The sequence below is a fragment of the Vulpes vulpes genome, chromosome 5 (genome assembly GCF_048418805.1).
Source record: "Vulpes vulpes isolate BD-2025 chromosome 5, VulVul3, whole genome shotgun sequence".
In the NCBI taxonomy this organism is placed as follows: Eukaryota; Metazoa; Chordata; class Mammalia; order Carnivora; family Canidae; genus Vulpes; species Vulpes vulpes.
The window spans coordinates 79,258,159-79,271,858 of NC_132784.1; the positions used below are offsets into that span (position 1 = coordinate 79,258,159).

Consider the following 13,700-nt stretch of genomic DNA (forward strand, 5'->3'; position numbering starts at 1 on the left):
GGGGACAAACTGTGAGAGACTCTTAACCAAGGGAAACAAACTGAAGGTTACTGGAGGGGAGGTGGGTGAGGGGATGGAGTAACTGGGTGATGGGATGAGCACTGGTGTTATAGGCAAACTGATGAATTATTGAAAACTACATCTGAAACTAAGGATGTACTATGTGTTGGCAAATTGAATTTTTTAAAAAAGAATCTTTACATAAAGTTGTGATCCTCTGCAATACAGTACCTGCCCTCTCATGTATTTTGTGATTTTTTGTTGACTGATATCACTGGTAACATAGATTATCATTACTATGTCAGGTCTACATTTTGTCCTTGTGGTCCATGGGAACCATGTCCACAGTTAAGGCCTGGAACAGCTCTTCAGTGACCATGTTCATCCTTCTGGGATTTGCAGACCATCCAGAACTGCAGACTCTTCTCTTTGTGACCTTCCTGAGTATCTATCTTGTGACACTGGCCTGGAACCTGGCCCTCATCTTTCTGATCAGAAGTGACCCCCGTCTGCACACGCCCATGTACTTCTTCCTCAGCAACTTGTCCTTCATTGACATCTGTTATTCTTCCACAGTGGCCCCCAAGATGCTCACTGATTTCTTCCAGGAGCAAAAGACCATCTCGTTCTTGGGCTGTGCTGCCCAGTTTTTTTTCTTTGTCAGCATGGGTCTCACTGAGTGCTTCCTTCTGACTGCCATGGCATATGACCGATACGCAGCCATCTCCAACCCCCTGCTCTACACTGCCATCATGTCCCAGGGCCTCTGTACACGCATGGTGCTGGGGGCATATGTCGGTGGCTTCCTGAGCTCCTTGATCCAGGCCATCTCTATATTTCAGCTCCACTTCTGTGGACCCAATATCATCAACCATTTCTTCTGTGACCTTCCACCAGTCCTGGCACTTTCTTGCTCTGACACCTTCCCTAGTCAAGTGGTGAATTTTCTCATAGTGATCACTGTTGGGGGAACATCATTCCTCATCCTCCTCATCTCCTACAGTTACATAGGAGCTGCTGTCTTGAAGATCCGCTCAGTGGAAGGCCGAAGGAAAGCCTTCAACACATGTGCCTCACATCTGATGGTGGTGACTCTGCTGTTTGGGACAGCTCTTTTCATGTACCTGCGGCCCAGCTCCAGCTACTCACTTGCCAGGGACAAGGTGGTATCTGTCTTCTATTCGCTGGTGATCCCCATGCTGAACCCTCTCATTTACAGTCTAAGGAACAGAGATATCAAAGACGCCCTGTGGAAGGCGTTGGAGAAGAAGAAAGTGTTTTTCCTAGATCATGATTGAAAATATATTTCTCTAAGCTGACAGAGACAGATGATCCTAAGATCTATCTCCACCCCTGGCACTGACGAGGGAGACATCTTGTGTGCATGGCCATCTATCTGCTGACCCCACCATGGAGAGTCAAAAGGGGGAAGAGATTAGTTCAGCAAAAACACTGCCCCAGGATACCCTATTCTCACAATCAGTGTTATAACAATCACCTTTATTGGGTGCTTAATGTATTCCAGGTATATTATTTAATTAAATACTCATTGCAGCTCTACGACGCACATAGCACCATCTCCCTATTACAAATGAGGAAACGCAGTCCCAACAAGGAAGACTTATTTGCTCATACAGGGCCATACAGGAAGTCAGAGGCAGAACCTGTTCAGACCCAGGTCTTCCTGACTCCAGAGCCCAATGCTACCTTCCACATTCAACGACAAAAATCCCTGAAGTTGTACAAGTGTATGACTCTTACTACTGGCACATGGCATAACCCAAAAAGATATACTGTGTATGGTTGAGGTGAGTTAGAAAAATAAGATGTCTACTCTTAAACACTCTTCCACGACATGCCTGTTGCACTCCCATTATAGCTACTAAATAACTTGCTAATACTGAAGGATAATATCCTTAGCTGCCATTTCTCTCTCAGCTATGCAGGGGCCTGGAAATTCTGAACCCCACAGAATTACATCAGTGCTCTTCTTCCCAGTCTTGGTTACCTAACCTGCCTACCTGGTCAGTATCTCCTTGATTTCTACCATGTCATCCCTTCACTTGTTCAGCACCTGACTCCATTTTATAGCATTCTCTCCTTTTCTCACCACATTCTGAGTTCCTCTTGCGCTCTTCTATCAGAACCCATTGCTCCTATAAGATCCTTGTTTCTTTACCTGTACAGATTAGCCCTTGCAGACCTACAATGAATAGGACGTGCCATCATCTCAGAAAGGCACACCTCAGGCTCTCACCTCCAGATCATTCTTCCTTCATGGAGAGTAATTAGAGTGGAATAGGCCATCACAGCCATTTCTGCCAGAAAATGACCAGCACACTCACTTTATTTGTGACCCTGTCCCCTTCCCAGCACACTTACTTTCCAATACTATGGGTCTATTGGATATGCAAAAACATTTTATTTGATTTTGTTGTTCATATTAGTATATTAATTATTTCCTTCATTGTTGGGAGCCGCATGCCAGGAAGGGGTTAATGGATCGAGCAATGGCTCTCTGTTGACTCTTCCAACTGTGGCCCACCTGTCTCACCCTTGTTGTTAAAGGCTTGTGGCTCAAGGACTCATACCATTGTTATCTATTCAAGGGCGCATACCATTGCTATCTATTGTGAAAGGACATGTCTGGAGAACTAAGCTTAAATTATCCTGCTTGATATACAACCCTGCTTTAAAAAAGAGTGAATAATAAAATAAAGTTGGCATTGTGGCTGAATCCGGCCATATGTCCCTCCTGCTCCCAATCTGTTTATGTCTCTTTTCTTTTCCTTATTCCCTTGCCCTCATCCCTAGACGGTTGTCGCCCCCAGCGTGCACGACACTTCATATCTGGAAGACCATTAAGGATGTATGGGGAGGAAAGATATTTGTCTCAGATCCCCTGGGTTCTCCAGTCTCCTCAATCTTTTCCCAAGGTCAAGCAAACTTAAAATGATCCATAGAAATAACACCCAATAGTATTACCCAATACATAACTTTTCTTAATGTTCTTTTATCAGTTGCCTTTATGAATATTAGGATCTATATGGCATTGTACTGTAAATCCTGAGAATCATTTCTATTGATGGATGCTATGCCCCAGGTAGCTCTAGTCTTATGCTTCCCCAGCTAGCAGAGGTCAACGTAAGGAAGCCTCTAATATTATTTCAGATGTAAGATCCAGTAGAAGGGCCAGAATTGCCAAAAGAACTTGAGGGGGAACCTGGGTGGCTCAGTGGTTGAGGGTATGCCTTTGGCTCAGGTCATGATCCTGGGATCCTGGGATTGAGTCCCACATCAGGCTCCCCCACAGGGATCCTGCTTCTCCCTCTGCCTATGTCTCTGCCTCTCTCTGTGAATAAATAAACAAAATATTTTTTTTAAAAAAAGAACAGACTTGAAGACCTAAGAATAAATTATTCCTTTGAAGCTTAGAATTGACATGCTTGAATTCTAGTATATTTGAATCCAAATGAGTAAGCTTGATTAAGGATAATTATTCTTTCTTCCAAAAAGAAGTGATTCAATTTGTGAAAATTATGGGAAAAGGTTTAAAGAAAATCTACAGATAATCCACTATCAAATCATTTTACCTTCTTCTTCTTCTATAAGTTAAGAATGCATGCTCTTTATTTTTCCTTATCTGCCTTATTTGCCAACCCATCTCAGTTCATATAACATAGACCTCCACCTAACCCTGTGAGGGAGTTTTTCTTGTAAGCAGAATAAAATATGGCCTCTATATAGTCTGATCTGAGGAATCTGAGTGTATTAGATTACTATCACTACTATAAACAAATTACCATAACTAAGTGGCTTAAAACAGTATAAATTTATAAATTTATTATCTCACAGTTCTGTAAGTTAGTATAAATTCAACCCAGATCCTTCCTTTTTCTTGAGGACAGAGACTGATCCCTGTTCACTGTTGTTCTCCCAGAATCTAACACAATGTCTAGCATGTAGTAGACACAGAATAAATATTCTCTTAATAAATAAATAATTCACTGTTGACAGTAATTTTGGCTTTTGCTGAGTATAGTGCTTGCATTATTACCTTGTGGTATGGCTAACAAGGTGTCTTGTAGATTTGTTTCAATGAAAGAGAGACCAAACAAAAGTAGATCCTTTTTCTCACCTATTACTCTTTAAAAAAAAATAAGAGAGTTTTTAATTCAACTACTACTCATAACAATTTGAAACTTTGGTAGTACTAATTATCATAAGTATAATAAACAACTAGAGCTAGAGTGGAAAGCAAACACCAGAACATCAGCACAAATAAAACACCCTATACATCAACTCTCAATTATTTTCTATCTTTGCTCTCTCTACGCATAATTTATTAAACTCATGCAAAACTGCTTAATTGCAGTGAGAGATGTGTTACCATATTCCTGACTTGAATGGGCTTCCATCTTCAAAGAGGTATGAAAGCACCCATTTCCCTAGTCTGAGAAATCTAACCCACTTTGTGCCTAAAAGCAAGTGTGAACCTACCCTGAGGGTTTTTATCCTTCCCTGCCTCCTTTCTCTCTAACTGTAGACAAAAGGGAAAAGAGACCATTGGATCACAACACGAATCCACCGTTTACAGAACAAAATACTCTGAAGACCAGCTTTCTCCCTCTCACTCAGAAATCTTCCATCTCTAAAATGGAGTTCTTTCCCCTTAGAAATGAAAAGCTAATTTAACTTGGTTGAAGTATAGAAGAATTTTATAAAATATTTAGAAACTCAATTTTGCCAGAAACACTTTCTAGAACATATTTAAACATTACATAACCTATTTTTTTAAGACTTAAGGCAGAGATTAAAGATTCCACCTTTAAATTTTTACTTTTTCTAGTTTCAAAACATGTTATCCTAGCTTCAAAATTCAAAACATTTTACTCTTTCTAGTTTCAAATACACACGTACTACACAAAATAAACCAAGTTGCAAAGAAGTGAAGAATTATATGCTTTTCATCTTATTTTTTATTTTTTAATTTATTCATGAGAGACACAGAGACATAGGCAGAGGGAGAAGCAGGCTCCCTGCAGGGAGTCCGTTGCGGGACTTGATCTGAGGGCCCTGGGATCAGGACCTGAACCAACGGCAGACTCCCAACCACTTAGCCACCCAGGTGTCCTGAATTATATGCTTTTTAAAAGTTAAAATGCTGGGCACTTGGATGGCTCAGTCAGTTAAACATCTGACTCTTGATTTTGGCTCAAGTCATGATCTCAGGGTCATGAGATTGAGCCTTATAGTGAATGTGAAGTCTGCTTAAGATTCTTTCTCTTTCTCTCTCTCTCTCTCTCTCTCTCTGCCCCATCCTTCTCTTCCCTCCCTCTTCCTTTCTAAAAAATAATAAATAAATAAATAAATAAATAAATAAATAAATAAATAAATATTTTCAAAGGAATAAAAGTTAAAATGCTACATGGCAGTTAGAAAATATAGATAAATATATATGAAGGCTTGGAATAGAAAAAAAATCTTTCTAAACTTAATGCTAAAAGCAAACCATAAAAGAAAAAAGGCCAGATTTGACTACAATAGTGTTAAAATATGTATGACAAACAAAACATAAAGAAAGTTAAAGGACATAAGTTTAACTGGGGAAAATATGCACACCATATATAGTACACAATAATTTATATAAATATCTCTTACAAACAAAATTAGAAAAAGACAAACCAATAGAAAAAATGGGCACAGTAATGGGCAAGCAACTCGTGAAAGGAGAAATGCAAATGGTTAATAATTTGATGAGGAAATACTCAACTGTACTAATATTCAAAGAAATAAAACTGTAGCCATGAAGAAGTTTTTTATTAGAAAGGCAAAAATTTAAAAGTCACCATAATACGGAATGCTAACAAAAGTTCAGGAAAATAGGCCCTCTCATATACAGTTGGTGAAAATACAAATTGCACTGCCTTTCTAAAGTTTGGCAACATGTATCAAAAAAATCATTAAAATGTACATGCTTTCACCTTATTGTCTTTCTAGGAATGTATTCTAAGATGTGCACATATATCCAAGTGTGTCCATCACAGTGCTGTGGGTGATAGCAAAAGTTGAAACAACCTTGTAGTTCTTGAAAATCATACTTACTTCCTAATCTAGGCATCTTTCTTCCCATTAATCCTTGGCTGTAACAGGAATTAAGAATCCACTTCTCTGCACCTTTTTATTATTTATTTTACCTATTTAATAAACGTTCAATTCCATACTCTGTTTCTGAAGCAAGTGAATTAAATCTTTATATTATGTTAACTTAAAATTTACATCAAATTAAAATTAAATATTTATTTAGTATAATTAAGCAGTTTGTTAAATTAAATTCTTTTTTTAAATAATAAATTTATTTTTTATTGGTGTTCAATTTGCCAACATAGAGAAGAACACCCAGTGCTCATCCCGTCAAGTGCCCCCCTCAGTGCCCGTCACCCATTCACCCCCACCCCTCACCCTCCTCCCCTTCCACCACCCCTAGTTCATTTCCCAGAATTAGGAGTCTTTATGTTCTGTCTCCCTTTCTGATATTTCCTACCCATTTCTTCTCCCTTCCCTTCTATTACCTTTCACTATTATTTATATTCCCCAAATGAATGAGACCATGTAATGTTTGTCCTTCTCCGATTGACTTATTTCACTCAGCATAATACCCTCCAGTTCCATTCACGTTGAAGCAAATGGTGGGATTCTTAATGTATATTTAACTAGGAAGTTTCTTTTCTTACAAGTCTGTCATCTTCTATTGCTTTTTATATGCATGTATTTCCTTCATAGAAAAGATATTCTCCACTCCTGCCCTAAGTAGTGCACACACCAAAATATTCTAGGGAAAGCCCATGTGTTTTGTGCTACGCCACCTGAAGGAAAGTTCGTAATGTATGCCATGAAGAGAATATGGCCTCATGATGTGAGGATTGTTGTGCAAAGAGTCCTTTTAATTTGTGTCAGTGTCTATCAAGTCATCTGTAAATGGGTGGTTTGCAGGATTTAATATCTTAACATACACAAAATGCCAAGCCTGACACTTAGCAAACAATAGAAACTCAATGCTTACAAGGTTCTGTATACTGACAGATTGTTTGGAGGTGGGAAGGGCAGGGTTTTCTATGATCAGGTATTGATCCTGCGCTGGGTCTTTCAGACCCTCCTGTGTGTATTCCTCATGGACCACAAAGGAAAATCCCAAGATTGACCAACTCAGGGAAATCTGAGGGCCTGACCACTGGGATGGAGATTAATCATTTCTGCTTTTAGAAAACGTAAGTAAGAATGTGTCCTCTATACCCAAGAGAGTGATGAATTCATGAAACCATGGATTTTAGATTCTGCAAAGCCTTTCTTCACAGAGATACTCAGGGGTAACTGTAGTGATTCATCTACAGGGATATAGTGAACCATCTATGCACCCCCAACCTTGGAACTTGGACTTTGAAAACCCCTTCTCTACTGTCCAAAGCTGCAGGTGTTAACAGGCAATGGAAAATAGTTTCTTAAAGGTTACAGTTTCTCTCCCATCTCCCTCTGTCTTGTCAAATCTAGTGTTTTCCCATAAACACAGCCTTCTGGGCCCAGAAGGATGGATTTAGAATAAGCCAGCTTCAAGGTCTGGTAGCTTCATTAGAGAGCAGCAACCCGAGGACGAGAAGGAACTATATGGCCTGATTAGACTGTATGCAAAGCAGAATCAAGCAAAGTATAAAGTACTTAGACAATAGACTGGCAGGAGCATGAGGTTTTAATAGAGTTACTTTACTCTGTGAGTTTGGTAGACTGTGGACAGCAAGGACCTGAGAGAGAAAGCAGAAAGCTCTAAGCAACTGAATAGGAGGATGAGCTCTGGACCAGAAGGCACACCCCAGACAAAGTACACGAATCCCAGTCTGATGCAGGGCTGGTTGCTTACACTGATATGAACATAGCCATCAGGACACCTGTAAAACAAAAATGGTTGATCCAAATGGTCAAGCCACAAATTTTAAGACATTTGAAACTGGCAAAGGCTTAATCGGTGAGATAAAATGTTTGTTATTAGTTCTGATGTTGTCATCTAATTGGAGAATGAGCAATGCCCAAGATGTCTCCCACATTCCCCTACAGAATACATAAAGGAATTAATGTTTACCTATTATTCATGGAGTGTTGTGCTAGACAGCACAGTTGCTGTTTTATGTAATCACCACATTAATCTGCCAGGTGGGTATTTTTCAGATGACCACGGTTCCAATCCCAGAGCCACAAGGTGCTGACTGACAAGTTATGGATATCACTTGTGCTGTCACAAACTCCTTCTCTAAGTCTACCAAGGGGATGCTCCTAATTTAAAAGTGATTAATATTTAATTTCACATCTATTTGGCACAATAAGTGTGGGAATTAAATTATATAATATATGTAATTTGTGTAATTTATGTTAGGTTTCCATCTCTCTGTGTGGTTCTGGGTGCAGACTGAATTCTCTGTTTTATAGTGAGAGCAGGGACTTTCCCCTCTGTCTCAAGAAAAGAATATCCTCATGTGCATGTTGGCCATGTCCATGTCTTCCTCTGTGAGATTTCTCTTCATGTCTTTTGCCCATTTCATTGTTGGATTGTTTCTTTGGTGTTGAGTTTAATAAGTTCTTTATAGATCTTGGAAACTAGCCCTTTATCTGATACGTCATTTGCAAATATCTTCTCCCATTCTGTAGGTTGTCTTTTAGTTTTGTTGACTGTATCCTTTGCTGTGCAAAAGCTTCTTATCTTGATGAAGTCCCAATAGTTCATTTTTTCTTTTGTTTCTTTTGCCTTTGTGGATGTATCTTGCAAGAAGTTACTGTGGCCAAGTTCAAAAAGGGTGTTGCCTGTGTTCTCCTCTAGGATTTTGATGGAAGGGGAGGAGGGCGGGGGTGAGGGTGAATGGGTGACGAGCACTGAGGGGGGCACTTGACGGGATGAGCACTGGGTGTTATTCTGTATGTTGGTAAATTGAACACCAATAAAAAAATAAATTTATTATTTAAAAAAAAAGAAAAGAATATCCTCTCTTCTAAGTTCAGAGAGTCTCTATACCTTTACAGAAAGAGTTCAGGGATTCCCATTATGTCAAAAATCCCTGATGATAAATCATTCTAATTTGTTTGTAAAGTAACATCCAGGGTAGTATATCCCTCTGCCTCTCCTTCTGCTGTCAACCTATCAAATATAAAATAGAATTAATGGTGCTAAGAAATCCTACCCTTAAACTGTGAATGTTCTTTCTCAAGGCTACTCTCTAAACTGAATTTTTAAAGACATGATACAAGAATGACCAAAAAGAGCCCCTTTATTGATGCTTTAATCTCAAGAAGACTAAATCCCTAAAACCACCTCTGCTACCACCTCCCTCTGAACTTGCATATGTCTCATAGGGGACTCAGTTTTTCTGCATTTAGCGTATGTCAACATGAAGTCCATGACATATACTCCATCATGCCCATGAGTCACCATTGGTAATACACCTCTCTAAAAAAGTGCTCGCTTGGTGCCTGGAACTTTGTTTTAAACTTTATATACTTCCTCTGAAACAGGAGTTTCAACAGCCCCATGAAAAAAGGAACCTTCATGCACCGTTGGTAGAAATGTAAATTGGTGCAGCCACTGTGGAAAAGAGCATGGAGGTTCCTCTAGAAATACCATTTGATCCAGTAATTTCATTACTACATATTTACCCAAAGAAAATGAAAACACTAATCCAAAAACATACGCCCTATGTTTAATGCAGCATTATTTACAATAGCTAAGATATGGAAGCAACCCAAGTGTCCATAACAGATGAATAGACAAAGAAGAGGTGACACATACACAGACCCAAATGCACCCTGGAGTAATATACAGCTATTAACAAGGATAAGATCTTGGCATTTGCATCAACATGGATGGACTAAGTGAAATAAGTCAGACTTAGACAAATACCATATGATTTCACTTATATGTGTAAAAAACAAACACCAGGATAGACCATATTCTGGGCCACAATCACACCTTCACAGGTCATTAAGGTAATCTCTCAGACCACAGTGGAATTGAACTAGAAAGCAAGAACAGAAAGACGGATGGAAAAATCCCACATGTTGCTTAGTAACTTTTTAATAACTCCCGTTGCATCTGCAACTGCCAGCTCCCCCATTGAAAATTGTGTTTCCTACAAATACCTGACACTATTCCCTATGCTGATTATTATTTGAGACTTCCAACTCAGTGTCTAAGGAAGCAGTGTGGACTGTGAATGCATTTGGGAAAAGAGGAGCAGAGCAGTGGAGATGGGGCAACTGACAGACTCCTCTTGCTAACGCAAAGGTAGGTGAGAGTACCTGAAGACACAATGGTAGGCAACCTAGCTTAGCCTACACACAATTTTAGGATTTCAATAGTGTTCAGTCTTCAGTTCCTGAAAGGTATCATATCCATGTGCAATTCTTGTAGTACCTGCTTGTTACAGCTAAAAGCCTTAGGCTGATTAATATCTCTAGCCTCTTAGGTAAAATAGTAGGCTTCTCAAGACACATTCAAATTAGAAGTGATTTTTTTCACTAAAACTCATTCCATAAACATCACTGAGCACCTACAATATATAGAAAATAATTGGCACAATCTTTCTCTAAAAAAGAGATTAAAAACTAGCTAGATTATAAAAGCCAAAAAATAAAAATAAAAATAAAAATAAATAAATAAATAAAAACTAGCTAGATGCAGGGAGAGAAACACAATTACATAATGCCATGAACATTATAGTGATACTAATACCTAGTGCTTTGAAGTTTACGATGAGCTTTTCATGTGAATTGTCATTCGAAGGGCTTATGCAGAAACAAAAGTGACTGGTTTTTCATTTATTTTTAACACTTTTGAAACATAAATGGTTCCTATTTCTTTCAGTCAAATCTAATCATCGTTGGTGTCATGCTTACAAAGTTCTCTACCCCTAAAATTATCAAAACATTTAAACTTCATTCTAATGTATTAATTATTTTTTGATATTTATATTACTAGAAGACAAAATCTATATTAATGGAAGACAAAATCTTCAGTCTTCTATTCCCATGAGAATTTAAAAGTAATATAATTTATTTCAGCTCATAGCATCTACCTCCAAAAAGGAAATCAAACAAAAAGATAAAGAAATGAAGCATTCAAACACAACCAAAATTAGGCTGCTTCTTTACAATACCTTACTCATCAGCTAAAACTAAAAAACTAACATATCATCTGACCTAGTAAGTCCATCTCTGGACTTAGAGATGCACTCAAAAAATGCTTTTACAAAATGTTAAGAGCAGCATTATATAAAAATAATTGGGGCCCAACTAGGTAAACTGAAGAGGTCAATATATGACCTTTGTGACCCTTTATTCATATATATTCTACAGCCTGACTCCCAATGCCACACACCGACCCCTAGTTTCCATATTCCCTCTCCAACCCATGTCTCCCAAGATGCTATGCTTGCCTGGCTGGCTACTCCCAAGTCAGTCTAGCCCTCATGGCCAATGGTTATTCTCAACCTGCCTGATTGCCATATACCTACAAAACCCGTCCTCTACCTTAGCAGTCAATGTATTTACCCATTGCATTCTATAAAGGATTAGGGAGATCTTACAGCTACAAAAAGAAACACACATGATAAAAAAATAAAATGTAAATAAGAAGCTGTTAAGAGACTACATTTGAAAAAGTATGGCATAGGAAATTAAGCCATCTATATGTTTCAAGTGTATGGAAGACATGGCAAGGGGAAAATGGCCCAGTACTAAGTCTTCATTGTCTAGGAAGAAGAATCTCACTGGTTTCCCAGGGGAGCTCTCCCTTATACTGGGGTCCAGGACAGATGTTTCCCTTGTGGTCTCACATGGGGAACCCTGAACAGATCCCGTCCTTGATACCATCCTAAGGAGGGCTCTTCTTTGTAGACATCCTTGTTAAAGACAATAACATACTTCTGAATACAGAATATCATTTGCAAGGCTCTCTGCTATTTGTTAGGTGGCAGTAAAAAACTCCAGAGTACCAGTTTTAGGTAACATGCTGTTCCCGGATGCTGGCATACAAAGGATTCCAATCGGATTATATTTAAAAAAAAATCCTTAAATTAAAAAAAAACAAAACCTCACTTCAATGGTTAAATGGTTCTAATGAAAAGAATACAAGGGATCTTATATTCTATTTTAGAATCCACATATAAGTGAGATCATGCAGTATTTGTCTTTCTGTGTCTGGCTTATTTCACTCAGCATAATGTGCTCTACTCATAGAAGCAGAGAGTAGAATGGTGGTTGCTAGGGGCTGGGGGGAGTGGGAGACAGGAAATGTTGGTCAGGGAACACAATGTTTGATTTATGCAAGATGATTAAGTTCTGGAGATCTAATGTACAGCATGGCGACTACAGTTAAAATGTATACTTGAAATTTGTTAAAAGAGTAGATCCTAAGTGTTTTCACGACAAACAAAAAAAAAAAAAAAAACCCACAAAAGTATTTGAATATTAAAAAAAAAATACTCTCCATGTTTCACCAAGTCAGGCTGGTTCTTGAAAAATAAACAATCTTCTCTGTTCACCCCTAAAATGAGGAGTTTTGGGTTGTCACCTCTGAAATTTTAATAATCAGCTTGTCTGTGACACCTGAATGTGCTCTGAACAATGACTGCAGTTCTATACTCTATCAAGAGCCCTGTGGGCCCAGTGAGGTCCAAGTGTCTCTAAGTGCAAGAAAGGGTACTATGAGGGGCTGATTCTTCTTTTCTTTAAAGAAGGAAAGGGGATTAAATAGTTACACTATATAATTAACTGCTTAAGCCTTATCTACCCACTATAATTCTGAAAAACCAAAGTAAGTTCCAGACTCTCTGGTCTGGAAGAAATGGTACAGGGGGAAACCTCTGGAGTCTGATAAACAAAAATTATTCATTGGACACTTGTTTAAAATGGCAAGACAAATTTTATTCAGACTATTCCAGCAGGGGTCAAAACTATTGCAATAGAGGAGAGAGATTAAGCTTAACTCCAGGGCAGCCCCAGTGGCCCCAGCGGTTTGGTGCTGCCTTCTGCCCAGGGTGTGATGCTGGAGACCCGGGACCGACTCCCACGTTGGGCTCCCTGCATGGGCCCTGCTTCTCTCTCTCTCTCTCTCCCTGTGCCTGTGTCTCTGCCTCTCTCTCTCTCTCTTCGTCATGAATAAATAAATAAAATCTTAAAAAAAAAAAGCTTAACTCCAAATACAACAAGGACAGGTTGGGATTTATAGCCAATGAGCAGAGTGAGGGGGTCTGTGTATGGAACATAGCTAAGGGGACACATCAAGGCCAAAGAATTCTTGCTAAACTGGCCTAACAGGACTCTTGCAAAGATAAGCCAAGGATTTAGATACAAGGAGTTAGATATTAAGGGTCTGGGATGACACATTTGATCAGACACCAAGAGTGGGAGCTTCTGAGATTCTTGTTAAACTGATGTAGCAGGATTCTTAGCAAGGAAAGACAGAAAGCCGAGGTCGAGGCCTCGTTGAAAGGACAGAAAGCCGAGGTCAAGGGCTTGGAGGAGCCCAACTAACATTTGGTCTTTGTCAAGTCTGAAAAATTATTTGGATTTGAATCCTTGATTTGCCACTGACTAACTTTGCAATTGTGCAAATGTGGGCTAGACGTGAACCGCTTGAAACTTCAGCTTCCTGTATGTAACAT

General features: G+C 39.0%; 1 protein-coding gene across 1 annotated transcript; it reads left to right on the plus strand.

Moving 5' to 3' along the window:
- The first annotated feature begins 338 nt into the window (after positions 1–338).
- Positions 339–1,298, plus strand: LOC112930516 (olfactory receptor 5A1). The gene has a single exon (XM_026012867.1). It carries the CDS (start codon positions 339–341, stop codon positions 1,296–1,298), a length of 960 nt encoding a protein of 319 aa, XP_025868652.1.
- Positions 1,299–13,700: the final 12,402 nt, after the last annotated feature.